The sequence below is a fragment of the Anoplopoma fimbria genome, chromosome 19 (assembly GCF_027596085.1).
Source record: "Anoplopoma fimbria isolate UVic2021 breed Golden Eagle Sablefish chromosome 19, Afim_UVic_2022, whole genome shotgun sequence".
Taxonomy (NCBI): domain Eukaryota; kingdom Metazoa; phylum Chordata; class Actinopteri; order Perciformes; family Anoplopomatidae; genus Anoplopoma; species Anoplopoma fimbria.
This window is the reverse complement of record NC_072467.1, coordinates 527333-550313: the sequence shown is the minus strand read 5'-3', so window position 1 is coordinate 550313 and position 22981 is coordinate 527333. Positions and strand designations below refer to the sequence as shown.

Sequence of the window (22981 nt, the reverse complement as noted above, 5' to 3'; positions counted from 1 at the left end):
CTAATTAAGTATCAACCATACATAGCTGACTACTCTCATTTGAAATAACTTATTTCGTGTAATTTACCAATTATATCTTGTGAATTTCTTGTCTTATTTTTTTTCTTTAACAGTTTTTCCTAAATCACAGTTGTAGTAACGCGGCTCCACCACACGGGGGCAGCAGCTCCGGTTGACACCAGAGACTCGCCTCACATCTGACCGACGAAGCAGTTTATTTACATCCGGGGAATATCAGCTTCTCCTGAATGATAAAGTAGTGGAAACAAAGGTAACCACGATTTATTACCAGTCATTTTAAAGCGTCAAGACTGCTGTGTGTCATTTGCAGAGATAGTTATAACTCTACCTTCAGTGTGACTCGGGGGAAGGTTAGCCTGCTAGCTAGCTGCTGTGGATGCTAACCATGCTGCAGCTAACACAACAAAGCTAACGTTAGCTCAGCAGGCTCTGCTCCCTCCTCTGTGTAGGAATCACTGACAACAACAACCTGTCACCTCATTTAATGGAAGTATAAGCAAGCTTTGGATCAGCTATTTCTGTGTTATATCATAACTATAATTATTATTAAAAATATAATTATATTAAATGCAATATTGACTCATCATCAATTAAAACTAATGCCATCTAAAATAACGGTCCTGCTGTTATTCCTACCTTTATGATGGTTTATGTTTTTATTTTATTGTGTTTTAAACTGTAGTAAGAGGTGTTTGATGAACATAAAGGTGGGTTTGGAGGCTGCTTTGCTTTGTGTTGTGTTGTACTGTTAGGTGTGTAATGATTTGTCTCTTTAAGTTGAAATAAATGGGGTTTATAAATGATTAGAAACACCTTTCAGGATAATTTAAGAACACTACACACTACAGACACAAACATTTTCATAAAACCAATCAACAGCAAAGCTTCACTTCACTCAAGATCACCAACAAGTTTATTTGTTCAGTACATAACATAGTCACTATCTATCTTATCTGTTTCTGTAAAAATATATATTATTGGCCATCAATAAAAAAGGTCTAGAAAATGTACACACATTATAACCTTAACGGATGAAGGGCTTTGTTTTTGATTAGATAAACTTGAATTTTTTTCAATGGATGCTTTGCTGTTTGTTTACTTTATCAGGTGAGCAGCAAAGATGGAGTCCAGCGAGGAGGGGGGCCTCAGTGTCGGGGGCTCTGTGGGAGAGGAGAACTACTTCCTGGGATACACCTTCACTGATCGCTCCCACTCCAGCCGTGTGGTGAAGAGCATCATGGACCTGTGTCTGGAAGACGGCCTGTTCGCTGATGTCACCATCGCCGTGGACGGCAAAGAGTTTAACCTGCACCGGCTGGTGCTTTCTGCACAGAGCAGCTTCTTCCGCTCCATGTTCACCTCCAATCTCAAAGAGTCCCACAACCGCTCTATTGAACTGAAGGATGTCAGCGCCACTGTCTTTCAGCTGCTGATTGACTACATCTATCACGGCACAATTAAGTTGAGGGTGGAGGAGCTTCAGGACACCTATGAGATGGCAGATATGTACCATCTCACTGCTCTGTTTGAGGAATGTTCCCGCTTCCTCTCACGGACAGTAGAGGTCAAGAACTGCCTGCAGGTGACTCACTGTTTTCACAAATCACTGCAACTTAAGCACGATTGTGGAGTATCAGTTTATTGATTAACCCGTTTTTGTCCAGGTGATGTGGCTTGCAGACAGACACAGTGACCAGGAGTTGTATACTGCAGCAAAGCATTGTGCTAAAATCCACCTGGCGCAGCTGCATCTGACTGATGAATTTCTTAATCTGCCTCTCTGTCTGCTCCTGGACATCATCAAAGGTATCACCCATCGCTGTCTTATCACTATGTATTGGACATCTGAAACTATTTACTACAATGTGCTGCATTATTGACATTACTGCTATCCAAATCATGATAGCTAGCAGTGATAAAACATGCAAGAACAGTTACAGAAAACATATTTTATAAATGTGACTCACTAGGCCTTGTGTTTGTGTTCAGATGGAGTTCCGAGCTCCCAAAATCCAACGGTGGCCATTGATTTGTGGATAAATCACAACAAGGTGGAGAGAGAGGAGTTTTCGTGTATCCTCCAAGAAAATCTCAAGGTAACATTTACTTACATCTGACAGTGCTCTCATTTTATTTCTGTTGCAGTTATTGATATGTCTGATTATCTTACTTTTTTTTATGACTACAGGAAATCGGTGAGAATGTCCACATTTACCTGATTGGTAAAGAGGAGGCGCGGACTCACTCCCTGGCTGTGTCGCTTCACTGCGACGAGGACGATGCGATCAGCGTGAGCGGCCAGAACAGTTTATGCCATCAGATTACTGCAGCCTGTAAACACGGAGGTGACCTGTATGTGGTGGGGGGGTCCATTCCTCGACGCATGTGGAAGTGCAACATGCACACCATGGACTGGGAGCGCTGCGCCCCGCTGCCCAGAGACCGCCTCCATCATACCATGGTCTCTGTCTCTACTGAGGACGCTATATACTCACTAGGAGGTAAGACACTGCAGGACACCCTCTCCAACGCCGTCATCTACTACACAGTGAAGGACAACATGTGGACAGAGACCAGCCAGCTGGACACTGCCGTGTCCGGGGCTGCTGGTGTAAACCTGGGAGGTACCATCTACCTGCTCGGAGGGGAGGAGAATGACATGGACTTTTTCACTAAGCCATCTCGACTGATTCAGTGTTTTGACACCGCCTCCCAGAAGTGCCAGCTCAAACCGTACATGCTGCCGTTCGCGGGCTGCATGCACGCTGCGGTCCACATGGACGTGATCTTCATCGTAGCCGAGGGAGACTCCCTGGTGTGCTACAACCCTCTGCTGGAGAGCTTCACCCGCCTGCGTTTCCCCGAGGTGTGGAGCTGCATTCCCTCACTGTGGAAGGTGGCCAGCTGTAACGGCTGCATATACGTCTTCAGGGACAAATGTAAGAAAGGTGACGCAAACACGTTAAAGTTTAACCCGGCCACATCTGTCGTCTCCGTTATCAGAGGTATAAAAATCCTCCTCACAAACTGGCAGTTTGTTTTGGCCTAAGCTGTCCTCTGGATGTTCACAATGTGGTCGCCGCCACGGACAATCAGGGAAGACTCTTGGGTAACTTACCATGACTTCACTGCTCAGACATCCGGTGAGGAGATCTGCTCTAAATGTATTTACTCAGCTGGTTTCTGTGTCACTCATTCCATTCTGACTTCACCATCAGACCAGTAGAAATAGTTCAACGTTTGTGACGCTTGCTTGTATTATTCCAGTGAGTCTCATCGTTGATCCCTTTAGCTAAGAAGTCACATGATTTGTAGTGATGCTGTAACGAGTGATGTACTAATTGACATTGTTTCCTGTGCACTGATTGATTGTTGACACGCATGAACAACTTCAGCCTAAACCTTTACTGAACATAAAAACATTCTTCGGTATATTGTGCATCATTAAGTGTATCATAATGTTGTGGATTAAATATCCTCAGATGTGAAGTTTGAAGTCAATCGTGCATAAAAATGATAACGCAGGATGTTTTCTAACTTTTCAATTTTTCACAGTTTCTTGTCTTGAAATTGTATTTTTTGATGTACAAGGTACATGTACCGTTTACAGAAATGTCAAATATATCACTGTACCAACAATCTGTCACTGATTGTTCTTAAATTTATGGCCCTTTAGCAATAACTATCACTCACTATTAATACTATGTTTATTACCAAGGATTTAGGATCTTTCATTCTTGCAATTACACAGCGATGCATTTAGAAATGGTGCACTTTGCAGCTATTGAAAGCTTTGCCTCAACAAAGACATAACTCCTAACAGTATTTATCTTTGGATTGGTTATGCATCTTGTGAATGGCGAGGTGGTAAAGGTGCCTGTTTTGTCCTTGGGGGGGGGAGTTGAAGGAGAGAAAGCTACTACAGAGGGGGCCAAACTTTGATCCCATTGATGTGTTGCAGGAGGCTGTGCAGCTGAAACCCAAGCCCAGTAACATGTCAGACTTTTTGAACTATTCTAAGCATCAGTTGCTGACGCCAAGATGAGGGGTGGGGGTTTCTGGGGGCACATAAGCGCCTCCATAAGAACTCCCAATAGGAACTGACGGCCACTACGAGCACCATCTGACTTGCAGTCCCTTATTCATTTTGGGCAATAACGCTGTTAATAGCTCCCATATCACAGTTCACAGTCCCACATGTGAGTCCGGTGAGATCAATGTGTGGATGTGTATTTAAAGCTCCAGAGGGCTGTAATGTAGTAATGTTTTGTCCAGTGTTCGGTCAGTGAGTGAGGTTTAGTGCGAAGGTAGATCGCTAGGAGCTGCGGTGACCTTGGGGCTGCTTGCTGAGGGCAGGACAGAATTCCTGAAGGGACACATGGTCTAGAGTGACAAGGCCATCTGCTGTAGCGCCAGCAGTAGGAGGAAGGTGGAGGGGGTTGGACACGGGGGGGTGTTGAGAATTCCTTTCGCTGGGGTGTGGAGGGAGCAGATATTCTGGGATATCGCTGCTAGCACTCCGTCTGGAAACGTGTTTCTTTGGCATTTTTCAAGAGCAAATCCGACGGAGAATTTTTGAACACTTGATGGTGAGAGGGGATCATTGCAGGGTTAAATGGGGAAGGTACTTTTCTGGCTCTGCAGATCTCCTAGAAGCGACTGGTGATAATGGTCTTGGTGTGTTGCCGTTTTACTTCGGTGGATTCAGTTTCCTCTCCATCTCAGCACAGCCGGAGCTGAGAGAGCGGGATCTGGTAGGCCTTCTGGCAGCAACCTCTCGGAGGATCATCTTCAAGGGATCTTCTTCGGAGTTGTTCTCTGCATGGCAAGGATCTACTTTCTTGCTGCCTTACTGAAGTTGCATGGCCTAAACGAATGAATATTTTTATGAGGCGCCTTGCACCAGAGATGGGCCAGGACCAAACCAAGCAGCAGATAGAGAAGGGCCTGAGGTTGTATCAGTCCAATCAGACGGACAAAGCCCTGCATGTCTGGACAAAAGTGCTGGAGAAGACCTCAGATCCCGGGGGGAAGTTTCGGGTGTTAGGGTGCCTGATAACGGCTCACTCAGAAATGGGAAAATATAAAGATATGCTCAAGGTAAGCCTTCCAAAGAACAGTATGCTACTTACAATTAATGTACTTAACCAAACACACACACACACATATATATATATATATATATATATATATATATATATATATATATATATATGGTCAGTGTCCTGCTCTAAATATCAGTGTTGTCATTTGGTTTGGATAATTCACGTCAAGACAATCTCACATTTTCACTACAGTGTGATCATATTTTGTGTTATGCAAACAGCGCTGTATGTGTGTGCCACCGACCATCCTATCGATTTTATATGTCATCATGTCCACTCAGAACTGGTACGGTTCGGGCTGTAGTACATTTCTACAACCATTACGTGACTATTGAACGAGATGAGGTCAAAGGTCACCCTCTTGGTTCCATTTACAGTGATCTTGAGAAGCATGGGTTAATTTGTGGCTTCCACATGATGCAGAGTAAATAAGTGTCCTGCAACCCGAGTATCAGTGTGGGGTGTCTTGTTGACATAACCGTCTTTACTTTAGCAGCGCTCACTCTCTTTCACATCGCTTTAATGAGGACTTTGTAAAGTCGAGGCCCAATGCCTTTGAATAAATGCACCATATAATTGAGCTTTTATTCAGTATCTTTTAAAAATGTAACCACAATTTGCCTACAAGTTTTCCATCATCTCATTCTCTCTTTGCAGTATGCTCTAGATCAAATAGACACAGCCAGAGAAATGGAGGACCCAGACTACCTGACCGAAGGCTACCTGAACTTGGCGCGCAGCAATGAGAAGCTGTGCGACTTCCAGAAAACGGTGTCCTACTGTAAGACCTGCTTAAACATGCAGGGCACCACGGTCAGCCTGCAGCTCAACGGCCAGGTATGTCTCAGCATGGGCAACGCTTTCCTGGGCCTCAGTGTCTTCCAGAAAGCTTTGGAGAGCTACGAGAAGGCCCTGCGCTACGCACACAACAACGATGACAAGATGCTGGAGTGCAGAGTCTGCTGCAGTCTGGGAAACATCTATGTCCACCTTAAGGTACTTTTTTATAGAATTAACTGGATAGTTCTGAAAGCTGATTGTGTTCATTTTCATTTGTGCTGCACTGCAAATACTACACCATAGTCTTTGCTTAGCATTACCTTTTCACCAAATGTCTTGAAAAATAATATTATAGACAAGATGTCTGAATAAGAACTTTTCTTTTTTTGTAAAACGTATTTTGATTGCAGCAGACTTTCTCAGGTTTTTTGTTTGAGTAAAAAACATTCATTGGATTGCATGTGTGACTTGATTGCGCAACCAATACTGAGGTTGCCAATGTATTTGCATAGTATGGTAACACTGCAGGGCATCCAAGCAAACGTCATCAATGGTTAGCTCATGCGGTACTGGGCATTGTGAAACAAGGGTGGAGTGAGTAGGCTTTCTGGGGGGGGCATCAGAGATTTGTAAGAGTAATCCTTTGGCTTCCTAGGGAGGATTGGTTTCAATGGGATTGAGAGACAGCAGTGTTTGAAAAATTGCACTCATGTGTCACATTATTTTATGAAAGATAACATAATTTGCCTTTTAATAATACTGGAGAGACATATATCAAAACTACTCTTCTTAAAAGAAACTTTCTTTTAATACTGTCAAAGGCTGAATTGTCATAATAACAAACCTATTAGACATTTCACTAAGACACTGCCATTTGGGATATCGGAGGTCTTACTCATCACTAATTTCTGCCAACAGGACTATGAGAAAGCCCTGTTCTTCCCGTGTAAAGCAGCTGAGCTTGTCAATGACTACGGCAAGGGTTGGAGCCTCAAGTATCGAGCCATGAGCCAGTACCACATGTCTGTCGCCTACAGGAAACTAGATCGCCTGCCGGACGCCATGGAGTGCTGCGAGGTATTGTTTTATAGCTGTCCAACACTCAATAACTGTCCCAACTGTCCCCAGAGTCCTGACTCACCCCCACAAAGACAAACTTGCATAGCCTGTGGAGAATGTCTCAGTGTTTGTTTCCTTACAAAGTCCCCCGATGTCTTTGGCTGTTTGGATGTCGGAGTTGCAGATACTGTAGATGTTGTGCTGACAGGTGCAAGCGCCAGTTGTTCTGTTGTACCAGGCCTCAGACCTCGACCAAAATATGCTCACAGAGGGGCTGGTTTAAAGTGTTAATGAAGCTTTAGTCTTCACTCTGTTCTAATTATGTACTGAGGGTGAGAAATAGATTGATGTCATTGCCTTGGAGTGCAGAAGTAAAGTAACAAGACAGCAGGATGCATTTCAGATTTATTACTTTAGCCAAACACATTTAGACAAACAATTTACACATGTGGTCATATTTAGAATACCAGAGTACAAGAGGAGCCCTTAAGGTGAAACAACAATGCCTCACGTTTTGCATCACTTCTCAGCCTGGTTTATTTGAAAATATACCGGAAGTGCTAAATTAAATATCTGCATGAAAAATGTAAAAGTAGTTTGATAAAAATGTGGCCGTCAGTTTCAGGATTCACAAGTTTTCATTATAAACAACTAAATGCTGTCAATCAAAGAATGTCTTAGTTAAATGTACCGTGTAAATATTTTCATTCATAATAAGACTTCATTTAAAAAGCATGTTATACATTATGGTACCACTAAGTTTAATTGTGCCATTTCATTTTAATATAGATGCTGTCAATGAACCTGACTAACTTGAAAGTCACATTTCCAAACCATCCAAAATGATGTTTGATAATTTCCCATCATTAGATTTCAGAAGAGCTTTGGTATCACAGTTTAGGGGGTCAGACCAATTCATTTATATATATTTAATACCTCTGTCTTTCACTTCAACAGGAATCGATGAAGATTGCTCTGCAGCACGGTGACCGTCCTCTGCAGGCTCTGTGCTTACTGAACTTTGCAGACATACACCGCTGCAGGCGTGACGTTGATGTAAGATGCCACCCTTTGTGCAGACTTGTTGGGTTAAAGATTTTGTCTTTTGGTGTATATATCATTTAGCTTTCTCACAGAAAGTTGTTGCTCAGTTTTTTTCCTTAACTGTTTGTTGAACTGGCATCTATATGGTGAGCTTTATTTTGGTAATTCTCTTCACCCTTCTAGAAAGCATTCCCTCGCTACGAGTCTGCACTGGGTATCATGACTGAGATTGGAAACCGTCTCGGACAATCATACGTCTATCTGGGAGTTGCAAAGTGTTGGCTTCTGCAGAAAGAATTTGACAAGGTGCATATAATTATATGTAAATTTCCCTTCAAATTTCACAGTCTTATGACTGACATAATTGTTTTATTGTTTCTCATAATAACTGCCTGCCTCACTTTTATTTTACAGGCTCTTGATTCTTTGCAGCGAGCACAGGAATTGGCAGATGGAATGGGAAACAAGGTAATTGACTGGACACAAGTATAGTAGAGCTGAATCGATCAGTCCGTTATTCAATAAGTTGTTTGCAGAAATTATCAGCAAGTAGTTTAATGATTCAATAATGGTATTAGTCATTTTTTAAGCAATAATGAAACACGTATGCATAAATGACAGAGTTACATACTGGACACAGGACTTTCTACGCAGTAGGAAACATATAGTTAGTTAATTAGATAGTTAAAAAGAAAAAAAGGTACAGAGAAGAGCTACCAAACTAAATCCAATTTTAGATTATGATGCTTATTTGTGATTATTTGTGAAATGTTACATACACTTCCAAAAGTATATGGTATTATTTTGTTGTATTCTTTGTGTTTCTCAACTATTGGTTGGACAAAACAATACATATCAAAGAAGTCAACTTTGAGGGAATGTTTTGCTATTTTTCGCATTTCATAGACAAAACAATTTACCTTTTCTTTTGTCCCATTAACCATAACCTGATCTTGCAGCTCTTCACTCAAGTTGTATAAATCATACATACAATCTACAGGTCTCATTCACAGTCTTTTTCTGTTTTTTGTCTTTAGCTGTGTACGCTGAAGGTGCACTGCCTGAGTGAAGGGATTCATCGAACCCGGGGGCAGCAGGAGGAGCTCAGAGAGCAGGTGGTGAAGTTCCTGCAGTGTGTCGAGGAGCTGGAGCTCTACTGCGGCATGTGTGGAGAGTCCATCGGGGACAGGGACCAAAAACTGCAGGCCTTACCCTGTTCCCACATTTTCCATCTAAAGTGGGTTTTTCTTTTTATTATTTTTGACACATATATTTAATAGATAATATAAATAAATTAGTGTGATTTGTATTGAATACAGTAGGATCTGGTTTCAACAAGAAATCTGCTCGCATTTATATGTGTATTTCGTGATTTTTACACGTCTAAAGGCAGAAGCTGTTGACACTTAGCTGTTTTATCTTCCAGGTGTCTGCAGACAAACGGCACGAAAGGTTGTCCTAAATGCTTCAAGTCCTCAATGAAGCCTGGATTTGTGTGATTGTGAGACTGTGTTTGAGCGTTGGATCTGCAGACACGGCGTGAAGCCTCACAGGCTCCTGACTGATCTGAGAGAAGCAGGCAGCCTCGGGATGAGCTGAAGATGTTTGAGGAGCAATAATTCACTGCTCTGTGAAGAGGATGCTGAACTGAACCCAGAGTGTTGCAGAGTTCGGCTCTGAGGACACGATCGAGGCATCCATCTTATTAACAGACATCAGTCTGTGAGTTACAGCTGACGGTGGAGGTATAACTGAATGATTTCAATATAAACTGAAGAAGATTATGACCCTCTTTTTGTTGCAGGATTTAAATCTAGAGGAATATGGACCGCCGAATGAGCATTTATAACTTGTATTTGCTATTTTATGCATTAGAATTATTTTGTGAAATGATCTTCAGTGATCTTATAAGCAGGGTTTGTCGTTCAAATTCTGATAATACCTTTTACACAACATCCACTTTTTCTTTAATCAACAGTTTTCAGATGTTTTTTTATTTACCAGAGCACAGAGCCATTTCTGAATATAACTGATTTCATACATGGTATATTTATTATTGTATTCATGTACATACTATTCTCATGTTAATTTGTTTTAATGGTTTGATTTATTTAAGGTGTTATGTAAAACCTTAACCATTCAAAAACTAGTATGTCTTTACAGAACAGGTTCACGCAGCTGTTGTTTTCCCTCATTTGTCGAGATTAAGGAGCCACATCAACACACATTGTGTTCATAGAAATTCCTCTTCTGTCCATGTTGTACTCTTAAGACTGACATCAACATATTATTGTTGCAGTTTAAGGACAAATATTGTTCAGAAGGAAACCTATTGGAAAAAGATCTTCTTTGACCAATCACACACTTGTCAGATTAGCATTTAGAGAAGATTAATGCAGTATGTTTTAATGTAGTGCTTTCATATTTGTAGTCATATGTAAATATTTATTAACTGGTACAATGTATTGAGATTATTTTCTTGCAGAGGCATTGTAATCTTAAGGTGGTTTTCAGGGAGAAAGCCAAAAAAACTGAGCTATCACATCAAATAATGTTGCATGTTTTATTTACAATGCCAAGAAACTAAGGATTTCATGAAATTATGAATCCTTGTAACTGCATTTACTTATTTCGGAATTGTTTATTATAGTATTTCTTAATATTCAGTGGCTTTTACCATTAATATTCCTCATATATTTGTGCAATATATTGTTCAGTATATTCAAGTAATATTGTGATTTTGTGGAAAGAAGTCTGTCAATTAAAACCATTGTGACTTAAACAAGGTTTTTCATACTGTAGGTTTTCCCTAAAAAACTGTAAACTCCCCTTAAATTTATTTTTATTAAGACTGTAGTTGTAGTTTACAAAAATACATATACATTGATTCAATTCAATTCAATGAAGTGGTCAAAATAGGATAAATAATTTCAACAATTACTATTAACCCTTTTTGAGCAAAGAGGTGACAAACTTTTCTCATCAAACTTGAGGTATACACACAATACTGTTGCTTTAAAACGTTTAAAAAAGTATTTAGTTTTCTCTCAATAAAACGCAAGTAGGGTGACAGCATGAGAAGAGAGAGACCAACACATTTATTTTTACAGCTCAAGCACATTTCTCACGCATCACTACTAGCACCTGTTTGTTTTTTTATGTTGTGCATCCAAAATAATGTCGATTAACTGTCTGTTCACCTGTAGTACAGTCTATGTAAAACTTGTAAAGCATGGATATCATCTACACTTTTTGTTCTTGGTTCTGGGGTTTAAATAAGATTTCACTGACAGCACTGCCACTCATCCGCCAACGATTTAAACTACCTCTGTTTCTGCCTCTAAGCTTTGCCCTCCCGAGAGGATTTAATGCAGTAATACCACAACATTTAAATACATGTAGTAGAATTCTTATGTTTTTCTAGACATCGTGTTGATACAACCATGGTTTAAATGATTTAGAGGCTGACTAGAATGCATTGTTAATATATTTATGCATTGAGTCAAATCATGTTACTGTGTCAAATATGGAATCATTTCATAATGGAAAATAAAGTGCACTGAAAGTGAGTATAAGTCTATTCTGTGATCTTGGTGCTGCTATTGACTATTGTTTTATACATATATACATATATATATAATGTATTTATTACTCATGGTCAGCCTGCTACCATCATTAAACAACAACATATTTGAATGTATTGTATGAGGAACACTTGATTAAACCAGTCGCACTAGTTTGCCAACATTTTCTGGGTTGTACCACCTTCAGTCAAAACACCTGAAGAGCAGGAAGGAAGCATCCTGTAACCTCACTTTACAGGAACACTTCAGCCAGATGGCAGGGATTTCTTTCCTTGACAAGGACTTACTTTGTCCTCAATGCTCTGATATTTATTACCTTCCTGTTCTTCTAAATTGTGGCCACAATATTTGCAGAGTTTGTTTACAGAAATTCTGGGAATGTAAACGATGCAGAGAATGTCCTGTGTGTCGCGCTGTGTCCGTCCTTGGGAGGCCTCCTATCAATTTGGCGCTAAAGATAGCTGCGGAAGCATATCAAGTGCAAAGAACCAGCAGGAATCAAGACGTTTGTTTTCTTCACAATGAGAAGCTAAAGATTTTTTGTCATAATGATCTGGAGCCCATCTGTCTTGTTTGCCACACGTCAAAACAGCATAAAGTTCATGAGTGCAGCCCATTGGAGGAGGCAGCCTCACAGAAAAAGGTAAAGTAAAAATAGAATCTGGGAAAATGACAGTGGGATTAACGGCAAATACACTCCATCACAAGAAACACGGTGAGTGATCTGTGAGAGCAAAGATTTGTTGCTACTCGGGGTGGAATACATTTTTTAGGTGCATAGGGGATACCTTTGGCTGCAAATAATATCTTAATTGGAATTGTTTTCTCAATCAATTGATTAATCATTGAGTCTATACAAGGTGTACATCACAGTTTCTGAGACCAACCAGTCTAAAACTAAATGAAATTTAGTTTACATTGATTTAACACACAGGAAAAAACAACAAATTGATTATTGACATAGTTGCAAATAAATACTTTGTCTATTGACTTATAGAGCTCGAGATTTGAACAATCCTTTTTTAAATATTTCAGACAGAAATTTCAGCGAAGCTGGAGTGTCTGAGGAAAAATCTCAGAACACTGAACAAGACCAAGGTTGACTGGGAGGAAACCAAAAACTATATACAGGTACAAGTTATTAATTGTTATATGTCTTGTACCTCTATTTTGAGTTATATTTCACTACTTATGGAGGTTATCTTTTGTTAACAGGTTAATTCTGAATCTCTAGTTTCACTTGTTATATTCACTTTCGGTCCACAGAGTTAAAACTCTGAGCATGGCACACAAACATTCCTTTGGTTTACTGCCAAAAATAACCAGTTTTCTCAACATGACAGAGCCAAGCATATGAAATTGAAGAAGCGATTAAGGAGGAGTTTGAGAAGCTACACCAATTCCTTTGGGAGGAGGAAAACAGTAGACTGAAGGTGCTCAAACAGGAAAAGGAAATTAAGACACAGGTGATGTGTGAGAAACTGGAAAACATCAAGGACCAGATCAAAACCCTCTCTTCCACCATCAGTGATATTGAGGCATATCTCACAGCAAATGACTTACCATTTCTACAGGTACATTTACTGTTTTGTTCACACAACTGCATGGCAATTTAAACCGTAAAACGAGAAGAGTACCGTCTCCATACTGACTCCAAACTATAACTGTATTTAATTGACAACATGTTAATTCCAGTTGGCTCTTCTTATGGTCAAAATGTTTAAAAATGGTCACCAAACCCTAATAAATGCACCAATAGACTGATGGGCTCTGTAAAGATGTGATTAACAATCCAACACGGCAACAAAAGATTACAAGGTATGAGTAATGTAAGAAGTACATGATGAAAACTCTGTACGATCATGGCATAAGATTTCTTTAAAAAGTCATAAAAAAGCCATACTATAGTATATCATGAAAAAATATCATGATATAGTATGTCCTAAAAAGTGACGTGAGAAATGTCATAAAAGTCACATTAAAGTAAGCCATAAAAAATTAGATAACATGTTATAGGATGCTATTTTATAAATCAGTCAGAAAAGGAGTATACTAGTACACTAGAATACTAGTATACTATACTAGTATACTGCTACTTTAATAGTATTATGTCATTAAAACATTAAAGGATATAGTATGTCATAGAAAGTCCTAGTATAGTTTGTCAGAAAAAGTAATCCAAAAATGTATTAAAGGAGTAATATTAGGGTATGTCATGAAAAGATTGTTATAAAAAAGTAATATTAAAGGCAAAAAAGTCTTAGTTTTTTTATGACAAACTATAACAAGAAACTATACTATACTTCTATAGTATGTATAGAAACTGTCAGAAAAAAATAATAGTATAACAGAAAAAAAAAAAAAAAGAAAAGATATATAGTATAGTATGTCTTAAAAATGACCAAAAGGTCATATTATAGTAGTTAAAGCAATTGTCACTCAAATTATGGTTTGTTTTAAAAAAGTGTCATGATTTTTTTTTTTAAACGCATAGTATAGTATGCACTGAAAAAAAATCTGAAATGAGGTAACAATACAGTTTGTAATAGAAAAGTAGTTAAAGTACTTAAAATGACTTAGTATAATATCCAATAATACAAAACATAAAAAAGTTGATTATAGTATGTTAAAAAATAACAAAAAGTTTTGTTTACTATGCCATAATTAATGTAATTAACGCGTCTTAGTATAGTACGTCACAAAAAGTCATAGTATAGTATCTCAAAATGTCATACTCACATAATGTAGACCTTTGTAAGTGTAGATTTTTTTGATTAAATACTTGCATGTATTATTTCAATGTTTCTTTTCATGTTTGTACTTGATATATTTAATCTATTATTATTTTTAACCTAAAGAAGATCCGACTGGGATCAAAACTTTGCCCATTTAAAGTTGTGTGTTTGGAGTTGTGTACAGGCGTTACTCTTTTTATCAATGCTGATTTCAAAAAAGCCTTTCACCTACATGTGATTGCCATATAAATACAAATCTAACATTTTGTAAATGAGACGTATTTCTTTACTTTCTTTTTTAAATTTAGGACTACAAGGATATGAAGAAAAGGTATGTATAACTCACCATCTGCCATAATTAGCACAATTTCCATTAGACAATGTTGTAATTATTTGAACATGTTTCAGGGCCAAATGCACTATTCGAGAGCCAGAATGTATCAGAGATATCCTGGTCAACTCCGCAAAGCATCTTGGATCACTTGGGTTTGAGATTTGGAAGAAGATGGCCAACATCGTCACTTATGGTGGGTGAGCAGACAATGGCTTTAAGGTAAAGTTTATTATGAGGTATTTTCAATATACTGAATTTTGTTAATACTTCCAGTTCCCGTCACACTGGATCCCAACACGGCCCAGTCCAACTTAAAGTTCTCCAAAGAGTTGACCAGTGTACAATACAGCAGTAAGCAAGTCCTACCTGACAACCCTGAGCGCTGCACCAGTCGTGTGTCTGTGCTGGGAGCGACAGGCTTCACATCTGGGAAGCACAGCTGGACTGTGGATGTGGGCCAGGGCAAAGAGTGGTGCATCGGAGTAGCACAAGAGTCCATCCAAAGGAAGAGTACCGTCTTCCTCAACCGGAATGAGGGTTTCTGGGTGATCGGCCTGTGCAAAGGGGACTCATTCTGGGCTCAGACTTCGCCTCGCTCCAAGCTGGTGTTGAAGCATAAGCCTGAGAAGATAACGGTACAGCTGGACTACGACAAAGGAAAGGTGGTTTTCATCAACGCTGCTGATTCGACAACAATACACTCATTCAAAGACAGATTTACTGAGAGGATTTTTCCATACTTCTCTCCTGGATTGGATGAAGATTGGAAAAACTCCTTCCCACTGACAATCTGTCCTCAGACAATAACAGTGAATGTGGAGTAGACTCACATACAGCAGAAATGTTTTTGAGTGTGTTATAGCTGCTACAGGTGATACAAATAAGGAACAAGTTGCATAGTTTCAATACATTTCAGGGAATTTAGCAGCAAATTGTATAAAACCTTAATGTATACTAGGAATGTTAAAAGGCAACAAACTGTATATTTGATCAAAGGAGACGTTTTCAAACATTTGTATTGTTTAATTCAAGTTTAATTAAACTTTTTCAGAACAAAGTCTCTAGTTTTGTTAATTTACAGAGTTCATTTGCAATCATTAACTGTCATTCTCTTTGTTTTTTGGTTTCCTCTGTGATGACATATCTTTCAACTTAGAGTCCAGTTTCCTTTGCAGATAGGCTTTCTTATTGGGGTCCATGGATTTGTCTTTCTTCCCACTCCCTGCGTACAGAATGCCTTCTTTGCTTATTCTCATCCGAGCATGAGACTTGGCTTTATCTCCACAGCCGTGAACCTAAACAGGGTTTACAACATGACAATTAGATCAGAAAAACACTATTTTTTTATACATTTAATAGGGATAGTTCACTTCTACAATCTAAAATCCATATTCTTTCTCTTTCATGTGGTGTATTTATCAATCTAGATCGTTTTGGTGCGAGTTGCCATAAAGATGTCTGCATTCTCTTGAATATAATGACACTATAAGGCACTCAGCTTGTAGTGCGCAAAACACCAAAAACGTACATTAGAAAAAACCCAACAGCAATGTCTCTTTACAGAAATCATGACCCAATCATGGCTACACACATTTAAAATGTCGTAATATTGCAAAAATATCACAAAAATCTGAAAATAAATAAATCGTCAAAGTATAGTATGTCATTAAAAATATCATTACATTTTTTTCTCAGCTAGTAGTGCACAAAACGCCAAAATCCTGCATTGGAAACTCAACAGCAATGTCTCTTTCCAGAAATCATGACATGGTTACACAGATAATCAACAGACCGTGTTGTGAGCAGTTTCATGTAGGAACTATTTTCTTTCAAACATAGTTGAATAGCCCCACAAGACTGGCGCCATACAGTCCAATGAGAAGGCAGACATCTCTACGACTGATAACTCCAAAACTAGATCATCTGTGTAACCGGGTCAGAATCTGGAAGGGACATTGCTGTTTGAGTTTTACCAATGTATGTGTTTTGCGTTTTGTGCACGAGAAGCCGAATGCTCATTCATTAAATACATTATATTCTTGATAAGACAGACATCTCTACGGCTGATATCTCCAAAACTAGGCTACTCACACCAAAACAATCTAGGTTGACAAGAAGCACTACAGGTAAGAGGAAAAAATATGTATGTTAGATTTTTTGGGTGAACTGTCCCATTAAACTGTAACTTAAGGTGAACTCAATACACAGCCTTTTAAAAAGATTTCTTCGCATTGTTCATGCATTTTTAATACAGCAACATGGTCATATAAACACAAAATCCAAAACAACTACTCATTCTTTGGGGTCTGTTCTTGTCTTACCTCTGGTATATGATGACTGAGACAATACTGCCTGTTGCAGAACTGGCAAAGCTGTCCGAGTGTCAGAACAGAAACCTTACACTTGACAAAGCTGCACACTCTTTCAGCCTTTATGACAGCGTTGATGAGCGTGTCAAAGTCATCATCTGGAGCCGCGGCAGCAGCGATGCCACAAGCGCCCGCCTTCATCCGGTTCTTTCCTGGGAGAGAAATGGTAAGAGTTTAATCATTGCATACATCGGAGCAAAGAGTTTAAAATAACACTTACAATGAGGTGTTTTCTATTACAAACCTTTGGCAGACTTGGGCTTCTTTGATGACGTGGCCTGAGCTGGTGGGATGCTGCTCTGTTGCTTTTTTTGTTGAGCTTGTTCTTCCCTCTTCTGCTGCTCCCTCTTCATTCGCTCCAAATGTAAACTTTTCAGGTCTACTTGAGGTTGACACAGCGACTCTCTTTGGGGATTTGGGAGTGTTTCTTCTTCCTGAGCTTCTTCTTCATCTTCTTCTTCTTCGTCTTCTTCTTGTGTTGGCTTCTCCGCTTGTGTTGACAACAGGGGCCTGGCAACCGTGATACACCTGTCCTTACCTTCACCTTGACTCTCATGCACGAGGCCCAGCTCCTCAGCGATCTGGTGGACCAGCAGGCGGTCATGAGAGTTAAGCGACGATGGGAACTGTAGTTTTTTCTGACTTAAGTCCTTTAGAAAGTTCTCCACCTGTGCTCTGATCTCAGCACATCTGTTCTTCTTCTGCTCTTCCTCTGTCAGGGATGTCAGGCAGGACTTTGTGTGCTTCTCTGTACCAGCAGTATTTTCATTACTGCTGCTACCAGTGGATTTAGTTTGTTGTTGCTTCGCCCTGCTCGGAGGCTGATCTTTAACCTTCTGTTTGGTGGATTTGGAGCTGCTGGCAGACGTATCAGCCTTTGTGTCTTTGTGGTCACGGGTGTAGTTCTGTGGCACGATGTCTTGGATGTACTCAAATGCTGTTCTGACCTCGCCAAACTCAGTCATATGATTGATCAGGGACTTCAGGAAAGCATGAGTCTGGACGGTCTGGGTGTCGCACACAACAGCGATGTGACGTCTTGCACGTGTAACAGCCACATTAATCCTTCTGTCCTCTGACAGAAATCCAACTTCACCTAAAATAAAGGAATGAATAAATATATCAATGAATGCTCGCAAACGTTCATGGTGTGGCAGAAACAGCTAAATAAGTTACCCTTTCTGTTGGAGCGAACTAACGACAAAACCACAGCCTCTTTCTCTCTGCCCTGAAATCCATCCACGGACTTTATCTCCAGCTCTGGATGCCTCGCAGAAAGTTTCTGACGCAGAAGATCGACCTTCACAGAGATAACACATTAAAATACAAGTCGATTAGCCTTTTTGAGGAACAACTGTAAGACCTTTTGATTTAACTTTATTCCCTAGTTAACATTACATTTTAGATTTTGGGCATTTTATTTTCATTACTGTGAAAGTGTAGATCTCTTATATCACAAAAAATGGAAATAAAAGTTTGGCATTATTGCTATGACAAAGAACAGTAGTATAAGTTGAGTTAGGAAACATTTTACACTACATTACCTTCAATCAGTGACTTACTTGTAGATTGTATGGAGCAATAACAGCGATGTCTTTAGCTTTAACCCCGGCTCCAGTCAAGGCCTTTATGTGCAGTTCAACAATGTCGACCTCACCTGAGGAAAGAATCCACTGTGTTAGATCCACAACACACTAACTGTAATAACATTTTATTTCTTGCAATAAAAATGACTAACCCTGGTTGCCTTTGGACTGCTCATCTGTGACCTCCATCTCACTCAGACCGCAGCCAGCAGTGTCGATAAGAAGAAGTGGCGTGCTGGTCTCTTCAACACAGGTGACTCCCGGTAAATCTCTTTAGCATCAAAGATATAATTTTTTTTACATTTGAATGATTTATCATTCACTGAAATACAACTGTGAAATACTCTCCATCATTTAGCTTGCACTCACTTTAACAAGTGCCTCTCCACAGAGCTGTGAGCGGTTAGTCTGCCCTGGTACATCTCTTTGGAGGCCCACGTCATGATGGCACTGTTCATGCGGTACTGAACTGTTAGCATACGGACCACGGAGTCCCCATACATCTGGATAAGTCTCTCCATGAGACTCAGAGAGAGGCCTTTGGATGCAGCCCTGTGGAGCACAAAGAAAAACAATGTGCAGCAAACTATAAAAATCTGTAACAAGATCTTATAAAAAGGCCCTAAAAACAATCAGCTTCTTACTTTGGTCGATGGGGTCCTGCAAGAACACACATTTTCTGCCAAAGTTAGAAAAGGTTTTTTATATTTTATATGAGAGACTTCTGTGTTTGTTTTTTTGTCTGTGATGTGTCAGTGGTTTGAGTGCAGGGCTCAACTGGAAGGGGATGATGTCACATATTTCAGTGCATCAATCAGAATTTTGCTTTTGAACAAAATTGGATGAGTGTTGTTGACAGTTGCACATATTAAAGTCCAACCACACCACACCCAAAACAGTAAAGTTCAGAAAGCTAAAAAGAACAGCCCATGTTGCTATTTAAGAGCTTAACTCAGATTTTTTTGTCATAAATGAAGAAATATTCTGATATGTTTACAGGATCTCTTATGAAAATGTTTCAAATGTTGCCACAGGACAAATACAAAAGCTTGAGTGTTATTTACATACGAATGAAAAAAGAAGAAAGCCAGTTTCTTTACTTTTGTGATTTGATAGTAGGTGGTAACTGCTTGTAGTCTCCAGCCAGAACGCACTTGCGTGCCTTCAGCAGGGCGATCCAGCAGCTGCTCTCCAGCGCCTGAGCGCACTCGTCTATCACAACCCAATCAAAATGCTCTGCTGGCAGGAACTTCAGAGGCCCGTCGCCACTAGCACCTGCAGATGGAGACAAGTGCTGTGTGATTTCCTTTAATCATCACTGCAACGACTGAATTACATTTTCTTCACTCAAAGGACAGCACTGACCTGTGTTGGTTGATAACACAACATCAGCACTTTTTAGGATCTGGGCTATGGCTGTTGCTTCCCTTGATTTCAGCTCTTTTCTAAGCTCCCCTATTTCTCTTTTGAAGTTCCCCCGGTCTCCTTTTTCACGCATCTTCTTCATTCCAATCTTGAAAAAAAAAAAGGAAAAGAAAAGAATAATAATAAATACAACAAATCAGTCTAGATTGCCCACATACCAGTAGGAGCAAACACTAAACTACTTACAAATGCTTTATCGATGTCTTTACGGATGTCAGCGATGATGTTCGCGTTGTCACTCTGTGCGAGGATGGCGTCCAGTGAGTGTTTCTGTATGGACTCCAGAAGTCTGGCAGGGTGACCCAGCCTCAGCACCTTTGCTTTGCACCGAGCTAACCTCTCCACTAAATTATCCACGGCCACGTTAGAGGGCGCACAGCAGAGGACCTGCACAAACACGGAATCCAAATGTGAAAATGACCCTGTCTAGACTGAGGTGCTGCAAAGATACAACTGACAATGACAGAACACAGTACATGTAACTGAATTAATCAGTAGGAGAAAAACATATATAACATAACATTCACATATACACTGAATAAAATAGACTTTCTGCACCTTCTGGCCTTGTTTTACTGCTTGCAGGATTATCTCCACCACTGTGGTGGTCTTCCCAGTGCCCGGTGGTCCATGAATCACAGCCAGTTCTCTCTGCCGCAGAGTAAAGGACACAGCTTCTCTCTGAGAATCATCCAGGTTCGAATTAAAGAATTCAACTTCATCTGATGAAACATAATAGGATACCCAGGATTAGTCTGTGGATTGTATGATTAATGCAATGTTTTGAGATTAGTGTAGAGTATGTCGCATACTTGTTTAAAAGCTACCAACAAGCACAATTTCACAGAGCAACACTCTTTTGATTATATTTGCTCTGTAAAGTGCGACTTACTAGGCTGTGATTGATTAGACGGTTTTGAGTCTCCAAAAAGAACATTTATCAGATTGGCAGCTGGTCCATTGCTGTATCCATTTAATGCATTCAAGGCACTGAAAGCAAAAAGCACGTAGAGAAAATAAGTTGTTTCAAGTTTTCATAATTCACTTGTATCTGCCTTACATAAAAGAATCTCACCCACTATTTCATCCGTTTGTAGGTGACGTCATTTGCCAACTTTAAGAGGTTGTGAAGAGCATCCGTATCAAAGCTGAGGCCGTCCTTTGAGTCGTCGAAGGCCACACTTATAGAAGCTTGGCTGACCCTCGTCACTATTCCTGTGCCGATCTGTGAGGCCTGGGTGCATCCACCAGTGTCATACAAGCCAACTATGTCCCCTGTAACGAAATACACATATGTCACATTAAGCAAAATATGAAACTAAAGTCACAAAGAAACCCACATGTTTTATTCCTCCATCTCACCAGGTCCAAAGCTGTTGCTTGGCAGAGACAAGAAACCAAGATGCTTTCTTGGCTCAAGGACGAGGACTGTGCGTCCGTACAGGCCTGTGGACTGACTTCCTATCTGCAGTTTCAGCAGGCAAACTCCTTTATTTTGAAGATCCTTGAGAGAGATGTTCTCCCGCCATAACCTGACAGCAAAAAACAAGACAGTCATTTTATAGTGCCATTACGGGAAGTGCAGGAATCCTGTTTTTGTTTTGTTTTTTTAGCATGATACATGTCTTTCATTGAAGTGCACAGCAAAATAGCTGAATATTGCCTTAATTAAGTAAAGTATCACAGTCCGGATGTTATTTTACATACCTGGTCTCCTCTATTTCAGCCTCCCTCTCCTCCTGTAGAAGCTCGAGTGTCTTTGACACAAACTGTTCAACCGCCATCACTCACTAAAAAGAACCAAAAGATGATCAGTGTTACAGAACAGATCAGAAATACTTCAGTTAAGATAGAGAAAAAAAAAACCCCAGAAGAGGTCCTACTAACTATCTGCTGTTACATTTTAATGTTATTAGACAAGCTCACATTTGTCTGATAAAACCTGTTGTTGTCATTTATGGATGGGTTAGTTAGTTCTCCCATTAATGAGCATTTATTGTATTCGTATTAGTTGTTGCACTTACTGTATTCATATTCGTTTACTGCACTTATCCTATTCGTAGTAGTTTGTAGCACTTATTATATTCGTATTAGTCTGTTGCAATTATTGTTTTCGTAGTAATTTGCCTCTGCACTATACTTTTGCTCTGGTTTATGCTTTAAGATGCTTGTTTAAGAAAGGAGATGCACTGATGACTTCTGGTGACTAGTAGTTCTCTTGAATACCTATGTTGAATACACTTCCTGTAAGTCGCTTTGGATAAAAGCGTCTGCTAAATGACTGTAATGTAATGTAATGTAATGTAATATGTAATGTACTGTAATGTAATATAATAATGTAATGTAATGTAATGTAATGTAATGTAATGTAATGTAATATAATGTAATGTAATGTAATGAGGGTGAATGTCACATACTACATTTATTCAAGCACTATACTTAAATCCAGCTCTGAGGTATTTCTACTTTAATTGAGTGTATCTTTTTCTATGCTACTACATTTCAGAGGCAAAGATTGCAGTTTACACTTTATTTATTTGATATATTACCTATGAAGGGCTGATTTAAATGTCCCTTTGACCATGCAGCTGCAACACAGCACCCTGCATCCTATCAAACAGCAGTATAACGTTGCATTACACTGTAATATTTAGTTATATTACTTCTTCCACCATGAGTATCTCAGCCCATACAGTAATGTATTACAGCCTCTTCCTGGTCATACAGTTGAGAATAACACTCACCTGTTTATGAGGATCTGAATAAAGGAGAGCCGAGGACAGAAGAGCTGAAGTTAAGCTGAACAACCCGGAAGTGTCCTGCTGGTTCACTCCCCTGTCTTCTTCTCTCACTGTCCCTGCTGCACTGTCTCCTACCTGCTCGGAGGACTTCTCTCTCCACCACACACGCGTTTTATTTTGAAAAACGCTCAACGCGGA

General features: G+C 39.7%; 4 protein-coding genes across 5 annotated transcripts; 3 read left to right on the top strand and 1 right to left on the bottom strand.

Moving 5' to 3' along the window:
- The first annotated feature begins 211 nt into the window (after nt 1–211).
- Nucleotides 212–3652, top strand: kbtbd4 (kelch repeat and BTB (POZ) domain containing 4). The gene is made up of 5 exons (XM_054620446.1): nt 212–271; nt 1129–1603; nt 1686–1827; nt 2011–2117; nt 2210–3652. The coding sequence occupies exons 2-5, from the start codon at nt 1142–1144 to the stop codon at nt 3068–3070; spliced, it is 1572 nt and encodes a 523-aa protein (XP_054476421.1). The 5' UTR covers nt 212–271; nt 1129–1141; the 3' UTR covers nt 3071–3652.
- A 1244-nt stretch (nt 3653–4896) lies between these two features.
- rapsn (receptor-associated protein of the synapse, 43kD) lies at nt 4897–9544 on the top strand. 2 transcript variants are annotated; one of them, XM_054620774.1, is made up of 8 exons: nt 4897–5121; nt 5784–6122; nt 6825–6983; nt 7923–8021; nt 8193–8315; nt 8424–8477; nt 9047–9246; nt 9436–9544. In XM_054620774.1, exons 1-8 carry the CDS (start codon nt 4897–4899, stop codon nt 9506–9508), a joined length of 1272 nt encoding a protein of 423 aa, XP_054476749.1. In that variant the 3' UTR covers nt 9509–9544. The 2 variants fall into 2 exon arrangements, with proteins under 2 accessions (XP_054476749.1, XP_054476750.1); XM_054620775.1 differs by lacking the exons at nt 8193–8315; nt 8424–8477 and having other exon boundaries at nt 4930–5121.
- A 2302-nt stretch (nt 9545–11846) lies between these two features.
- On the top strand, nt 11847–15713 carry LOC129108341 (zinc-binding protein A33-like). The gene is made up of 6 exons (XM_054620116.1): nt 11847–12236; nt 12629–12724; nt 12937–13167; nt 14637–14659; nt 14737–14855; nt 14936–15713. Exons 1-6 carry the CDS (start codon nt 11847–11849, stop codon nt 15484–15486), a joined length of 1410 nt encoding a protein of 469 aa, XP_054476091.1. The 3' UTR covers nt 15487–15713.
- Nucleotides 15677–22904, bottom strand: ighmbp2 (immunoglobulin mu DNA binding protein 2). Its single transcript, XM_054620114.1, has 16 exons — nt 22787–22904; nt 21750–21832; nt 21405–21574; nt 21122–21317; nt 20935–21032; nt 20601–20764; nt 20229–20429; nt 19983–20130; nt 19718–19892; nt 18987–19169; nt 18770–18888; nt 18594–18688; nt 18208–18331; nt 17276–18127; nt 16984–17183; nt 15677–15957 (listed from the first exon to the last, which is right to left on the bottom strand). Exons 2-16 carry the CDS (start codon nt 21824–21826, stop codon nt 15760–15762), a joined length of 3000 nt encoding a protein of 999 aa, XP_054476089.1. The 5' UTR covers nt 21827–21832; nt 22787–22904; the 3' UTR covers nt 15677–15759.
- Nucleotides 22905–22981: the final 77 nt, after the last annotated feature.